A 17,059-nucleotide genomic window follows, 5' to 3' on the forward strand; every position below is an offset into this window, starting at 1 on the left:
ATTATAATGGCCTCTACACTTTTTGATGTTTTTGAAATATTTATAACAAAAAGATACAAGAGAACAAAAGAAATAAAACAGGTTACATAAAAACATTGCAGGAAACAAAAAGATAAATTTCTTAATTGTATTATTGGGAACTAGAAGATACAGTAATGGAGAAATGTCCACTCAGTTATGAGAGAAAATTATTTTCAACCAAGGAGTATATATCCAGGCAAAATGTCAGTCAAGTGATATAAAAGTAGACTGAAAACACTTGAGTTTTAAAATCATTCACCTATTCTTAAGAAACTAGTGAATTATGGACTCTGGGAAACAAGAAAGCAAATCAAGTAAGAGAAAGACATGAGAGCTGTTAAGAGAAAATTACACTGGACACTTGTTAAAAATGGCAAGACAGATTTTATTTTAACTACTGCAGGAGGAAAGAGAGGTTTCAGTGTAGAACTGAGCGCAACTCCAGGTTGAACAGGCAAGGGCTTTATTCAAGAGGTTATTCAAGACTATTGCAATAAAAGAGTAAAATTCAGTTCCACTCCACTGAAGCAAAAGTTGGGAGGAATTTTAATGCCCGGTGATCTAATGGAAAAGTACTAGAGAACTTTTTTGGGGGGTGGGGAGGGGTTAGTCTGTGTGATTAAACCATCTGTGTTTGTTAATTGTCACTTCTCAGAAGTAGACTTCTATCTACTCAAAAGAACTGAGAGAAGGGGTGCTTTCTTGATAATTACATTCTAAAAGGATGGCTCCCAGGACATTGAGAAGGACAATCCTACATTTTAGAAATTTACATCTTGCCCAACCAGGCCTGGCTCAGCGGTTGAGCATTGACCTGGGATCCAGGCGATCAGGGTTCGATTCCTGGTCAGGGCACATGCCCGGGTTGCGGGCTCGATCAATGACTCATCATTGATGTTTCTATCTCTCTCTCCCTCGTCTTTCCTCTCTCTGAAATCAATAAAGATATATTTTTTTAAAAAAAGAAAAAGAAATTTACATCTCAAAGGAGCAGAGTATGAATTTATAATTGCAAGCTTCTAAAGTAAATATTCTAAGGAAAATGAAGTCAGAGGCCTACACTTAGGGAGAAACATGCTTAGTCAAGCTGAGAGGAATGTTAAGTCATCTGAGTCAGATCCAGGAAACTGAGGATCCAGCATAAGAGAGAAATAATAATGGTAAGTGAAGTCCCATGTCCAGTTTTACTCGTCAAGCGCATGGAGCCTGATGGAAGCAGAAGGCTGTGGGATTCCACGTCAGAGGTCCTCAGCAGGACAAGCAAATGAACAAAAGACTTCATTGGTTCTGAAGTGTTAGAACATGTCGAAATTAATACTGAATGAGTCCTCATAGTTCTCTTGGTCACTTTTAAAAAATTAGTGTTAGATATGCTATGGACTGTGAAAAATATGTAAAGGAATCAATAACCGAAAGTTAAATGAAAAATCCCCAAACACTGGAGATTAAACAACACATTTCTAAACAACACATGGGTCAAAGAAGAAATCTCAAGAGAAAGTAAAAATTATTTTGAACTAAATTAAAATGAAAATACAACATATCATACTTTGTAGGATACAGGGAAAGCAGTGCTTAGAAGGAAATGTATAGAACTGAGTGCATATATTTAAAAAGAAGAAAGATCTAAAATCAATAACCTAAGCTTCCACCTGAAGATACTAGAAAAAGAAGAGCATTTTAAGTCTTAAGTAAGCAGAAGAAAAATAAATAATAAAAATTAGAGCCGAAATAAAACATTGAAAATAGGAAATCAATAGGGAAAATCAACTATATCAAAAGCTAGTTCTTTGAAAATATTAATAAAATCTCTAAGCTGTTAACTAGGCTAAGAAAAAATTAGAGAAACAAATTACTAGTATGAGAAATGAAAGAGGAGTCATTACTATAGATCCCTGCGGCATTAAAAGGATAATGAAGGAATATTATTAACAACTCTATTCTCACAAGTTTGATAATCTAGATGAAAAAGAAAAATTCCTTTAAAGACACAATCTCAAAAACTCACACACACAAAAAAACAATTTGAATAGGGCAATATCTATTAAATAAATTAAATAACTTTCCCAAACAAAAATCACCGGACCCAGATGGGTTCACTGGTGAATTCTACCAATAACTAAATTATATCAATTTTCTACAGTCTCTTCCAGGAGATAGAAGTAGATAGAAAACTTCCTAACTCATTCTATGAGGCAAACATTCACCTAATAGAAAAACTGCAGAAAGACATTACAGACAAAAGAAAAACTACAGATAAATATCTTGTGAATATAGTTGCAAATATTCTCAGCAAAATATTAGCAAAATGAATTGAACAATGTACAAAGAGAGCTACACACCATACCAAGTTGAATTTATCTCAGGTATAAAAGACTGGTTCAACATTCAAAAATCAATTGATGCAATAAAAAATGTAGGCACTTTTTATTTGGCCACTTAGCAAGTAGCTCCAGCCACAGACTTTATTTTGAGAGTTACCAGGGCTGAGTCAGAAATGAGTCTGCTGCATCTCCCAGGTTCCAAGGGAGAGCTTGAAGCCTCTCTCAACCAGGCTTGAAGGGAAGAAAAGTTACTCCCTCTCCCACCACCACCTTATGGAGATGGTGAGATTCATAGCACAGCTCTCTCCAAAGGAATCCCCCATTTACTCTCCAAATTCACTGTTCACTTTAGCTCAACCCTTTCGCATGTTCAGGGTAAGTGAGTGGTTCAAGGTCACAAAATCTGATTTAAGGTATTTTCTATGCAAGATCTACCTGATCAGTCTAGTGCCTCATTTTGGAGTGAGAATGGGTCACTGACCCTCTCTGTTAGAATTCATTTTCCCTGATGACTTGCTGAGTAATAGAATGTAATTGATGCATTCCTTTTCACTGTTTTCTTCCTGGGAGACATTTGTCCATGTGCTATTGATAGCTCCATGTTTGTATATGTAATTATAAGCTCTCTAAGTACAAAAACTATGCCTTTTATTGCATTTATAGCTTCACATGAATATGCTGAACTTCATCTAAAGAGTTGTTGGCTTATTTTCTCTCCCCTGCAAGAGGTTGCTAATGATATTTCTTAAGAAATGTTATGGCTAATTTTATAGTACAAGTAGACAAGATTGAAAAGACTGGGAAATTTTGCTAAAATAATAGGAAAGGGAAGGAAAACAAGTAGTATTATGTTTTATTAAGTAAAGATCTTACAAATTTTAGTATTAGCCCTAACATGTTAACTTTTGCTGAACTGAAGTACAACTCTAATATTTAAAACGGGCAAAGGGTGAATATTCCTAGGGAGAGGAAAATAGATTTAAAATAAGATGAATTTCACTTGACAATAGTTTAAATTATACCCTTTGTAATATTTACAAGTCCTAAGAGATAAGGACTCTTCAGTTTTACAATTAATGTAAGTCATTGATAATTTTACTAATAAATATTTTTATTTATATTGTTATAGTCAGGTAAACCTCATAAGTAGAATCCATAGATACATAATCTTCAGGGATAATGGGTAGTTTTACTTTAGATGCCTTTTTTCTACCTGTAAAATACAGTAAGAGGCAGGGGGAGTCACATTTCCAAATGGGAAACTCAGAACAAGTCAGTCCAAATAAGCTAACATTTATAAAGTAATTCTCATCCTTATAAATTGCCTTCTTGCAGGAAACAGACCTTATCCTGACTTTTAATATTTCAATGCACCGATCTTGGTGGATGGAAAATGGACCAGGTTGTACGGTGACATCAGTGACACCTGCCCCAGACTGGGCCCCAGAAGACCATCGCTACATCACGGTCTCAGGGTGTTTTCTGGAGTACCAGTACATAGAAGTGGCTCACAGTTCCCTGCAGATTGTCCTCGCAGTAAGTGTTGACAGCCAACCACTCTTTTTAGTGCTTCTGGAATTGTTTTATTTCTGGGCAGTCTCGGTACACACAAATGGACTATGCAGGTAACATGTGGCTATTTACTTTTTCTTAATTAATGCCATTTTTAATAGGTGTTTTGAGGTTAAGCCTTGCCCTGGACTGAGTGTGCTGATTCTTTTCAGCAGTGACTCAATAAACCTTGGTATCTTCAGCATATTACATAAGAAATCCAGCCAGTTAAGGTTTGATTATTTGGCTTTTGGTAGATTTTTCCAGAGATTCTGAAGGGAAGATCAGAGAGTTTTCACTACTAACACACTGCAGTCCCCAAGATTATAAGATTTCCATAGCTATCCTTCCCCTCACCCGCGCTGCTTTGTGTGTATGCTGGGCCTGAGACTCCTTCTCCATGTGCCCTATCTTCCCCTTCCTAGATTTCCCCCAAGTACCATCCATCACCTTTTATCCCTGTCCCCCTTCAAAACAATTCTGCTTTGCTATGGATTCTAGTTTTAGGACAATCTGCCCACATTTTTCACAGTATTATACTGATAAAGAACTCCCCTAAGTCCTTCATATTTGTGTAACATACTTGTGTAACGTATTTGTAGAACATATTTGTATAATACATGCCTATGTTATATAAAACATTATTTTACACTGTATCACTATGACAAAGAGGTAAGATAAATAACATATCTCTTTCTCAGGAAAACCTATTACTAAGGTTAAATGAATAATTAAATGGGCTTTATAAAGTTAAGGCAACTTTATTATACATGTCTTCATTTATTTATTATAGATCTAAATGTGCCCATCCACATATATTTTTCTAAGACTCCATGTAGATCTGCAATTAATGTGCATAATCTTAAAATTGTTAACAGCAAATAATGCAAGTAGGATATACTTTTTACATTTTTCTTCATGAATCACTTTGGGAATGGTATTATTTCACAATTCTTAATTAACAAGACATAGGTTCTGGGTAGAATGGCACCAATTAGTTCACACAAATTTTTTTTGGAATTTAAAAAACATGTGAGCATGTGTGTATTTAATTAACTCATATATATAACTGATCCAATTATATAGCCAATATGTTTATTAGATATTTTAAAATATGTTTTTATTGATTTTAGAGAGGAAGGGAGAGGGAGAGATAGAAACATTGATGACAGAGAAACATCATAATTGGCTGCCTCCTGCATTCCCCTTTGTGGGGAGAGAGCCCACAACCAGGCATGTGCCCTGACTGGGACTCAAACCCTCAAGATGCATGGGTGCATGGGTCAGCAGTCAACCACTGAGACACAGTGGCCAGGCAGATTATTAGATTTTTTTAAATGAGGAATATACATACACAATACACATATATTTTCATTTATATATGTTTTATTATATATATTACAATAGGTTAAGTATGCTGTGCTAGTAAACACTTTCCAAATCTCTGTGACTAAAAACCACAAAAGTTTATTCTTCTGAATCAGCAGGAAATTCCACTACTGTTGTCACTAAAGAAACGAGGTGGTAGAGCAGCCACCATCTGAGTCATCATGGGTTGCCATGCCAGAGAGCAAAGATAGATATGAAGCAAAAAGATGCTCCTCCATGGGAGGAGAAGCTCATTGCTCACAGTTCATTGTCCAGAAGTAGTCACGTAGGCCTACCCAGTCACAAAAGGGCCAGAAAGAAGGGAGAACTGTACATATTTAGAAACCAGCATAAATCGTTTCTATGATATTTGAAAGTAGCTAAAGTGCTGAGTGATCTCTCTCAAAATGTCCAGACTGAGACACTTCTTAATAAACAAACCTTTCTATAATATGTTTAAACTCTAAAATTGTTCATTTTGATTATCTTGAATTTGATTATCTAGTTAAATTTGATGGGATGGAAGTAGTCATTTCATTACTTAAAATCCATTCAGAGCCCAGCCGCGCGTGGCTCAGCAGTTGAGCGTCGACCTGGGATCCAGGCGGTCGGGGTTCGATTCCCGGTCAGGGCACATGCCCGGGTTGTGGGCTCGATCAGTGACTCTCTCATCATTGATGTTTCTCTCTCTCTCCCCCTCCTTTCCTCTCTCTGAAATCAATAAAGATATATTTTTTTAAAAAATCCATTCATATGACGTACTCATTCTCACATGGGATAAGTAAAATATTTCTGGTTTTAGTCGACAGATAAAACATCTTCATATATGTGTTGGAGGGAGGTTGTACATAAAATATTCCTTCTATTGGAACTTCCTTTTGTACTGTACCCAAACATATTGGAAAGCTTCTATCTATGTGTCAAGGATGCTATAAAGATAGAGTTTATATGCATAGGTAGTTATATTTTAGAGAGTTAGTTGAAATAATGTGTGTATGTATAATTCACAGATTTATTAAACCCCACGTAAAAATTTGGCAGACATGTAATTTTCTAAAAAATACATTTGGACATGGAAGTATATGTTGAGGTTTATATACTGCCCAAAGAAAAATTATTTTTACATAAGTAACCATCTGTACAGGCAAAGTGGCTACAGGACAAAGAAGATGGTTGGAGCGTCCCTGAGAGCAGATGTAACTGATATTTCAAGCTACTGGCTCTGAATTCTGTCTGCATTGCCCCCAGCTGAGTGGAGAAATGGTTTGAACAAGCTATCACAGGATGTGGCATTTTTACCTCTCCCCTTCCCACCTCTTCTTCTGTCCAGGGGGCACCTTTTGCAATGCCAACTTGCATCACCAAAGAGTAATTTAGTAACGCTGTGCCCAGGCCAATTGCTTGGAGAAGTTTCAACATCCTTTCTGTCTTTGGCCTTGCTTTTGTCTAGTCAGCCTTGGGCTGAAAGTATCTGTTGTGCAGAAAACTTAGCAAATCTTAATTCGTTTTCGAATGCAAATCAAAATTGGGCTTGTCTTGAACAATTTACTTCACCTAGTTAATGGAAGCCTTCCAACTACAGTTTCCTGTACTCATGCTGATCGCTCTGCTGTCATGATTAAAGACTGAAACAGGGTCTTGAATCTGCTCCTTCCATTTTTGTGTTACCCAAATCATCCCCCTGACAATCTAATGCTCAGTCCAGTCCAGTCCAGTGGACACTACCTGAGTGCGTGGCCTCTGCTGGCATCCAGAGAAACAAATGACCTTGAGGATGTCACAGTCAAAAATGGGGTGAGGTTCCTAAGGATTCAAGCCAGGTGCAAATAGGCACTTTTCAGGGATGTGATAGACAGAAAATACAGTTTGTGTATTTTTGTGGCATAACCCTGGCTTATTAGGGCATCCTGCTGTTTGGAAAGTCAGCTCCTCTCGCTCTTCTCATTGTTTAGCCCAGTCTTTGAACCTGCTCTCTCTTCCAGGATATCTGGCTTACATCTGCTTTCATAAACTGCTGCTCTTCCAGCACTGCTCTTGATTAACTCCAAACCTCTCTAGCTCTTTTTCTCCACCTTCACTAAGCCTTTCTTTCACAGGCTCCTGACCCCTGGCATGCCTGTCACCCCGTTGTTCAGTTTTCTGCCAATCAACTCCGAGCTGGTTTTGAAATTAGCATTCACAAAGCCCACATTTGCATTGCACATACATAAGATATTTCTTATCTGCAGCCAAAGGACGAGGAGTTGTCCGTATAATTGGGAAGGTGGGCTGCTAATCACACCGCTTCCAGCCCAGAAAGGACTGCCAGAACCCCTAATGACGAGCCAGGTGCGAGAGTGTGAACTCTCCCCCCTCCAGCAGCATTTTCCCCTAGTTAGCATCAGATAGCACATTCAAAAGGAATGCAGGTGTGCACAGTTTTAATAAAACCAAAAATAAAAATAACCCACACATAAAATAGATCAAATAAATATGTATGGGGAGACTAGGAGGAAATGAACTAGAGAGATGGTGTTGTGCACCCTAAAAAAATTAAGCCGATTTCTTCAAGCATGTGGTTGCAACTGCATGGTTTACAAAACGTGTTCACAGGAATTAATTTTTTTAAAAATATATCTCTATTGGTTTTAGGGAGAAGGGAAGGGAGAGGGAGAGAGAGAGATAGAAACATCAATGATGAGAGAGTCATTGATCGGCTGCCTCCTGCACGCCCCTGACTGGGGATCGAGCCCGCAACCCAGGCGTGTGCCCTGACCGGGAATCGAACCTCAGCCTCTCGGATCCTAGGTCGATGCTCAACCGCTGAGCCATGCCCTGCCCTGCCCAGCAGGAATTAAATTCTTTAACGTGTAACAGTGCTGTGAGGGCAGAACAGGTTAACAGCCTTCCCCACGATTCCTTAGCTAGTAAATAGGGAAGGATGCACATGCTGACCTGTTTTTCTCTGGCACTGACAATAGGAAATATTGTGGTAAAAATTTCTGAAGATAAAATATGTACCGTCAAATGGATGGAGTCACAGATGTTTCCAATTATTTCAAGTTACTGATAAATATTTGCCATTTGGCTTGCTAAGACTTGCCAAGAATACCATTGGTGAAGAAGTCTTCAGAACTGTGACTGCCTTTGTCCAAGTGGGTTTGGGGTTGTGTTGGGAATGGTGCACAAGTACTTCTCTGGGTGTGGCTGATGTGTATGGTGTGGGTGAGAGTGAATGGCCTCATTGCTCATACTGCACAGGACGCCTTCAATCTGGAAATGCTTATTCACAAAGATCGGATTATCAAAGATTTGGGTCCTGATTTTCATGTGGCTTAGGATATTGCTATTAAAGTAGTAAATAGTAAGTCGATGCTATGAACTTGCATCTTTCTAAAGCGGTAAGTGGGGAAATGGTATGAGCTGGTACCCAGCTACTGCTCCATTCTGAAGTGGCATGGTTGTCATGTGGATATTCTTTGAATCAAAAAAACTAAGATTTCTCTTTTTTTCCTTTATTTTATTTTATTGTTTTTCCATCACCATTTATCCCCTCCCTGCCCTCTTCCTCCTCCACCCATGCCCCTCCTGCTGTTGTTCATATCCATGAGTTCTCTTTCTTTTGTGCTCAATCCCTCCACCCCCCCCCCCACCCCCCCCCCCCCAAGCTAAGACAGATTTCTTAAAAAACAAAGTAAATTTGATTTGGTTGATTTGTTTCACCACTGAAAAATGATTTAGCCATTTAATTTATCTTACTGGCTTTCCAGTTTTTTTATAAACTAAATTAGCTCTATCTGCAGCTATACAGTTTGATAAAAATATACTCAAAGCACATGATTTTGTAAAAATTAACAAAAATATTATGTTAACAAATATATTGAAATTAAATTATATTTCAATATTCTCAGCACGATTTATATAAATCAGATCAATCTAGATGCCTTTAAGAGAAAAAGTTAGGGGCATAATTAATGGTTGTTGATTATGTCTTGGTAGTGGTTTTGGTATATTTCCCAGATATTGCTGTTATAAATTGGGCAATTTTCAATTCTTTGCTTTAGTTAAAGTTGAAGAAAAATCTAATAGATCTGTCAGTTAGTATATTATTTGAAATATTATTTAGATAATTATATAAATTGTGGCACCCAAATTAGAAGTTGTAGGAGTTATGCGACGCCATTGTAAAAAAAGTCTCTGATAATTCTATATATATTGAAGATTTTCCTGTGCTTAAGCCTAAAAAAAAAAAAAAAGAATAGAATTTATGCTGAACTCTGCCTCAGTCTAGTACTAATGAAAAATGCATTTCAAAAACATTTTATTTTTGTACCTAATGATTTTGATCAACATCTGTAATAGGCTATGTTGTTTTGATCAATTGTATGAAATCATAATTGTGACAACCCAAATAATAACATTTTTATTTTCTCACCAAAAAAAAGATAAATATGTGAGGTGATGGATGTGTTAATTGACTAGATGGTGGAATCCTTTCACAATCCATCAATTTCAAATGTACACAGTTTACAAGTGAAATTTTAAAAATTATTTCAGGGAGTAGAAATGCTTAAAGACCACTACTCTAAAATCAATGGTCCTAATGCTGGCTTAGAATAGAAATTAATTGCTTTTTTAAAGGATTGCCATAAACATGACCCATTTCTGGAATTTTTGTCTCCTTAGGCCTAACTAAGGTGGGTGCAATTTTCAAAATTTTCACCAGAAATATTAATGTTTTCTCTTTTTTAAAACTACCAATCTCTCTGTTATCCTGAATTACTCACAAGCACATAGTGTTTGGTCAGGAAGGTGATGCTATAATACCAAAAATGGTACCACAGCTCTGGTTGCTCTATCAGCTCCTCTCTGGGCCCAGCCAATCACATAACTGGCCTGTCATCAAACCCTGAATCTGTGTTTCTATACTGTGTCTACTGTATCTCCACACTAAAGAGTCAGGTGGTTTAGAGCTGGAACTGAAAACTGAGTCTTCTGATGCCTAGTTCAGTGTCCAGACTGTACAATTCTCTTCTTAGGACAAAACTACTTTCTGCCTGTGATGGAAATGGACAGAGTGACAAGCATCGACTTCTTTACTAGCTCCTGTGATGGTCCAGTAGCTTTACTGCTCGGCTTCAAATCTTGTACACACTGCACCAGCTCTAGTTTTCCTGGGTACTGAAATACACAGGCATACTTGTCGAAAGGTAGTAACCGAGCCTATGAAATAAATGGGACTTGTCTTTCCGTAACGTCAGAATAGTTCATATAAGTATTCACAAAAGTATGGGAAGAAGAACCAAATTGTGAACAGGGGATTTTTCCAATGACAAAGGTACTGAAATAGGGACGATGCAGATGGAAAATAGAAACAGGAAAGGGTATTTCTTGGCACAGTTGAGTACTGCAAAAGATATGAACAGCGTTCCACAGGCTAATTTTAGAATTCCAACTGGATTTATCTCTGAATAGTGAGAAATGATCACGGCCCATTGGTACTTCTAAAACGGGCACGTGTTTAACTTTACAGCCATTCCCAGTTCCTCTAGACAATGACAAAATACCCTGATGTCTTAGCTACAGATGTCAATCAACTTTAGATAAAAGTAAAGCCTGAACAAGCAGTTATCATGTCCTTCAGTTTATTTGGCTTTGTTCCTGAAATGTGCCCTTATAAATCGGTGAATATTTCTGTGAGTTCATGAACAAGTAAGCAGAGTGCGAGAACTTGAACAACCTCTAAAGACAAATTAAGTCAGAAAAAATTATTTTTGCCTTTAATGTTCTCTGGAATTCCCTACATGCAAATTCAGAAATATAAGTCAAAATATTCACAGTCGGGGAGTAACAATCCTTAAATCTTACACTCAGCTGTATAATAAACTATTTTGTAATTATGAACTAAATGAGATAATGTTTAAGAAATTGCCTTGAAAACAATAAAGGTAGTATTATTCATTTTCTTCTTAACTCAATTTCTTCTGCTCATTGAGAATACTTTTTTTTTCAGGCTAACTCACAGTGATGTGCAAAAATGAACCAAATCCTACTAAGTCTACTTACTCTCCGATAGAACTGTGATTCTTAGAGTCAGTGAGAAACTGTTTAGTGTGCCAACACACTAGCCTACACAGGGGAAGTTTATCCCATATCAACCATTATCCATCACTGTGCAATAGCTGCTTATGTGTATGCAGTGTTTAAAGTGCTTGCTTGCCCCCAAAGCATAATATCACTTGATCTATGAGAATGCCTGGAAACATCATGGGGTAAAAATACCAATACATTTAAGGTGGTAGTGAGGATTATAGGCTACAACAAATCAACAATAATTAGGTTTTTTTTTTAATAATGAGATTTAAATTGAAATTATCTGCATAGAGTATTGTGCAGTGAACCATGTACAATTCCACTTCTTATATTTAATTTTATAATTATGAATTTGTTTCAGAATAAAATAGTAAAGTATAGTAAATCATAAATTATGTCAGAAAGAAAGAAATCATATATATGTATATATATACTAAAATAGAGTATAAAACATAAGCTCTTGGCTTTGAGCAAAAGTTTACCATCTTCCTTTTTAATACATAATATCTTATATTTGGGGATAACTTTTCAGTCATGATCAATCATTATGATAATTTTTTTTTGACATTTCACATACTTTTCTTTATATGCACAACTGGTAAAAAAAACTAGTAAGACCGTGACACAGTCACCGGGTGTCATGTTACTCCTCAGAACACATCAGTCACTCCTTGTTATTTTTATTAAGCAAGTGTGTATATTTTCTGTAAATTATTTCACTTGTAAGCAGAACTGGTGAGGTTTCTTTCTCTCTCTGTCTCTCTGTGTAGGCTGCTCCCTGGGCCTGGTCACAATATGCCACCACAGTGGGGGCAAATCACCTCCCTCTTGGGCTGGGGGCCAAGCTTCATTGTAGGGACCACCAACCAGGGTTTCTGCTCGCAGCTGCTTAACCTCTTGCTCCCAGCTTTCCCTGCGCAGGTTCTTCACTCTCTCTCGGCAAAGTAATCAGGATGCACACATTACCTTCTCAAAAGCATGGCAGCCACCTCAGCACCCTCAGGGACTTTGTAATCCTCCTCTCTCATAGGAGGTGCCCCTGGGAAGGCCAGGGGAGATGTATGGCTGAGGATGCTGATGATGCCAGGATTCTTCCCCCACCTCCCTACACAGCTGGTGACCTTCACCATGTCCTTCCATCCTTATGGCCTTCAAACCCAGCTCTCATCAAACAAGCAGAGCACCGCTCTTTGTCCTGTGGATGCACCACGCCTCCAGGTGGCACAGCGCTTGCTTCTAAGGCCCCAGCACCTCCTGCTGGTGGGTCAGGCAGGCCCCCTGTGCAGGAAACGCCAGGACTGCCCCGCCCCCCCCTCAGCTGCCACTGGGGCTCCCGGGAATCGGACTGCCCATGGTAAAAAATCTAGGAAACAAGTCTTTGTTGACAATTGTCTTTTTCTAGGAACTTCTAAACACAGTGATAGTTATATAATAATGGTAGGATGCGTTAGCGTTTAATTGCAAGGTATTCTCAAAGGAAGGTTGTAAAAATGATTTATAATGACAGCTATAATATGAGGGATAATATATTGCTTAACATGTTATACTTGAGTGAAAAAGAATTACTACAATATGGGCAAATATACTTAAGCTAAATAGTGTTTACACAGTAGAAGAAGAGCCATCTGTAATATTCTTTCTGTACCTTTTGCTTGTACCAATTCTATAAACAGGATTTTTAACTACTATTCTCAACCCAGACATTCTTCTGCAAAACTGGTCCACATCCCTAGTTTTCATTATTCCCTTGCCTATTTCTGTCCATGTGGCATCGTGGCTCTGCCATTTACTCTCTTGACCTTTAACCTCATTCCCATACACAGGTAAATTCCTCTCCAGCAGTGACCCTGAGAGTCAAAGCTACATCACCTTACCCTCATATGTTTATCACTTATGACCTTCTCTGAATACAGTATTATATTTTATTGTACTTAAATGAGTCAGCTATTTGTCACATGATTATTTGGGTTAATGCTAATTGCAAATATGGCTCCAAAGTCAAGGGCTGAGTTAGAAATTGTCATAGATCCAAGGATATTTGGGGTTTATGTCTTTTTTTCATTCTGAAATGTCTGCATTACTCTACTCTCCTTATTGATCCTCAGTCTCTCCACCTTGCAAGTCTGATCTGCTTATCAGCAACTTTAGAAATACAAAATGTTCCATTTACCTCTTACTACCCGGTGTCTTCCAGTCGTTCATCTTCCCTTTTCCTATGCCTTTTCCATATTGATTTCTTGATCATAAAATTATGGATAGGTTTTCTCTTTTTAAAATTTCTATATTTTACAAATAATATTTGTGTAGTTTCATGTCATCCTAGCTATCCTAGTAGCCACATCCATGTTTAGGTTGATTTAGTCCTAATAATCTATGTAGGTTACAATGAAAATCCATTTTAAGAGAAATTATGCTGCAAGATATAGAAAATGCCCATATCAGTGATTTAATAATCGTTCACAGATTTATTTCAGCAATGTGCTTATTTCACAAATTTAAGGAAGTCTATGTTGCTTACAAATTAACAGATTAGGGAAATGTTGTTAAAGGAAGCTGAATTCTGGGAAGATGGTAAAGGAGTGGTCAGAACTAAGTGAGAAAATGTGTTTGGCCACTCCTTAATCGTTGTCCTTCAATTATAAGTCTGAGATCTGAATTGGAATGACATAGTCATGTGGTACCCACACTTCTTTGCTACAAAGCTACGGCCTTAAAAACTTAGGGTGCCTGTGGTACTTCATCTGGAACTACGTTGGAGAAACCATATCACAGAAGTGGGATGGATTTATCTCCTGGCAAAACATCATGACTATATAGAATAGGATACCCATAACTTATTGCCCAAATAGCATATGAAGTAATGGGTCATAATTGCTATCTTCTAATGCATTCAGGAGCTTCATCAGAAGCTGGATTTAGGGTGACTAACAGTCCTGAGCAAACCCAGATGGCTGGTCATTCTACATGTTCTTGAAATTCTATTTCTTTCCTTGTAGATGAAACTGAGCCATATGCAGAATATACCATTCCTTCAGTTATTAACCCTGCACACATGTCTCATTTATATGGAATTAACACACAGACTTGTGCCCATAGAGAATGTTAATTTCCTTTTCTTATTTCAAGTCATCTCTTATTGGGCTCTGTATTGCAGGTCAAGGAGCTCGCCTCAGACCTACTGCTCCTGGGAGAGAGGCCAAATTGGAATGAAACAAAGCCAGACTAATCATTCAGTTAAAAAATACAATCAGTGATTCAGTTAAATCTGATAGACACCATCACTTACCCGTGGGTGAAAGTTTTCATTTTTTAAACGGTAGTTTAAGGTTATATTGATTCAACCTAAACATTCAAATTTAAAAACAATTTTATTTCTCCACAGTGTTTAACTGCTTGGAGCTAGAAATAGCTTTGCATTCATTCAGTCACTAAACAAATATTTGCTCTCATGGAATTTACATTCTTATGAGAAGATATACGCATATATAGTGTACTCCACACCTGCTCTACTGCAGAATAAAGGGAGACAAGCTAAAAGAGCCGCTGGAAGGTGGCTCTGATAGGTAACTTTTGAGCTGCCTTCCGAGTGTAGTGAGAGCTGGGCCATGTAAATATTTGGGAAAAAAGAACATTCTAGGTAGTGGATAAGTAAGGGCAGTGAGCTCTACTCGTGAGGGTGTGTCTGCAGCTCTGACCCTGTGTAATATTGTCACCAGACTGCAGTCAGTAAATACAGGTCACCATTCTCAAAAGTAAGGCAGCTTGCCTTCTGCCTTCAGTCCAATTAAATTGTCCTCTTCCTTCAAAACTCTCAACGCTTCCCTTCAGAATCTGGTCACTCTTCCCACTCTTTATTTCCCGCATTTGAATCAGCCTTAAGTTTATTTTTTAAACTTTTTGAATTCACTTTGCCATATTCCATTTATCTGTTTCGTCCGCCTGTCATGCCAGATGGTGAGCTTACCACTCGCTTCCTCAAGCCTCTGCCTGCCTGTCCCCTCCGCCACTGTCACGAAGAGCAGCGTTCCCGTTTCTGAAGGTCGAAACCATGACATCATCTTCCCTCTTTTGGTGCCATGTCTCCTCCCATCTTAACAATCCAAATGCATTTCTGTGGCACTAAATTTTAGAGAAACATTACTTATTTGCTGGCCAGAAGCCAAAATTTTTCAAGGTTTTTCTAGAAAATTTCTCCAAGTGTTACATCTTACTTATTCATATATCTGGTTATAAAATCCATCACAATCTCAGTGAAGCTGAGTAAGGTTTTTACAGTAAACAATGCCTTACCAAAGGTTGATTGGCATGACGCACTATCATTGGTAATCCCCCTGGGTACCAATTAGTTCATCCAAACCTTGAAATTTGGGGGAGTGTTTTCTTCAAGGTTCATTCAATGAGAAAAGTCGAGAATAATAATAATGAAAATATAATTTGGTATATCATTATTTTAACTATAGTCTATAGAACATTTTCACACATAGTTACTGTGTTGTATTCAACAACTCTGTGAGTTGAACGGAGTTAACTGAGGGCCCTGCTGGTTTGGCTGCAAAATTATTTGATCATTTATAAAGTTACAAATTTTTAAAAATCATTGAAAACGCCATTTAAATTTATCTGCATCAACATTTACCTGAGATTAACCTTCACTTTTATTTTCGTTTTGTGACCCATTTTGGATTCTTTCTCCTTTCCAACCCCATATGCTTACAGATGTTTATCTCCAGAGAAGCATAATGATTCTCCCAACAAAGGCAGTTCGTTGCGTGGCTTTGCCTTTGCTGAAACCCAGGCAGAGGCTCTGATGACAGATAGTCTGCTTGTCAGCTTTGCCTCATGAATCCCAAGAAAATGGAACTTATCGGGAGCTGAGCCTCCAGCACTAGCTGTGCCTCTCATTTGGGCCATTTCCTGCTGCGGTTGGCGGAGGTCTTCGTCTTCCATCATTTCGTTCACTGACACAGAGAGAAGGGAGCTGTTGCACTTTTAGGTACCACTCTGCAGACTGCTATATTGCAAAATAAACAAACAATATATTTTTAGGGCACCACCTGCAGCAAGCAGCTGTACCAAACAGAGCAGAACCACGAAGGATGTGATTTGTTCCATTTAACATGAAGCCTTGAGGTTTGAGAAGAGAGGGAGGAGAAGGTTCTATGTATACAGCCCACACATCCGCAATTTAAACTGAAGTTGATTTTCTTTTTTGGATTGGAATTGAGGTATCATTATATCTCTCCTCCTTTCCCACCCCACAACCTCTGACTGAAAACAATTCTATTATTGGGGTTATAACTGTTAACTGAGAAAATCCTTTTTCTCTGCCAATAAACTTCCTTTTCCATTCAAGGGCAATTTTCTCTCATAGCAACCTATACTTAAATGCCAACATCTGCTATATCTAAGCTGCATATAAAATGGTGTCTGGCATTTACATGATGCCAATGACATGATTAGAGAAGCTCATATACTTGGCTTACATAGAATTTTCTTCTTATCTTATAGGTCTCATCTATTTCGGTCTGATTCAGGATCTGTCTGCCTCTCTAAATGTGCCACCCAAGTCCAAAATACTCTGAAAGCTGAACTTGTAGCTCTTATTCAGATTGACAGTCACTTCTTGCATTAACTCCTACCTATCCAGATACTAAAGATGTGTAACATCATGATAAAATTCCACCGTATCTGCATTTTCTGAGTACCTAGAATTGTGAGGCCAA

The 17,059-nt window shown here is 37.9% G+C and overlaps 1 protein-coding gene and 1 pseudogene across 2 annotated transcripts in view; one reads left to right on the top strand and one right to left on the bottom strand.

The window, feature by feature from the left end:
- NKAIN2 (sodium/potassium transporting ATPase interacting 2) overlaps nt 1–17,059 on the top strand; it is a 754,712-nt gene that overhangs the window by 627,676 nt on the left and 109,977 nt on the right. For both annotated transcript variants that reach the window (XM_016212728.2, XM_016212719.2), the window contains exon 4: nt 3,681–3,881. In XM_016212728.2, coding sequence (XP_016068214.2) covers nt 3,681–3,881 — 201 coding nt within the window. The remainder of the gene's footprint in view (nt 1–3,680; nt 3,882–17,059) is intronic.
- Nucleotides 10,290–15,394, bottom strand: LOC148093120 (NADH dehydrogenase [ubiquinone] 1 beta subcomplex subunit 9 pseudogene; annotated as a pseudogene).

Source organism: Miniopterus natalensis, chromosome 5 (assembly GCF_054644295.1).
Source record: "Miniopterus natalensis isolate mMinNat1 chromosome 5, mMinNat1.hap1, whole genome shotgun sequence".
Lineage (NCBI taxonomy): Eukaryota > Metazoa > Chordata > Mammalia > Chiroptera > Miniopteridae > Miniopterus > Miniopterus natalensis.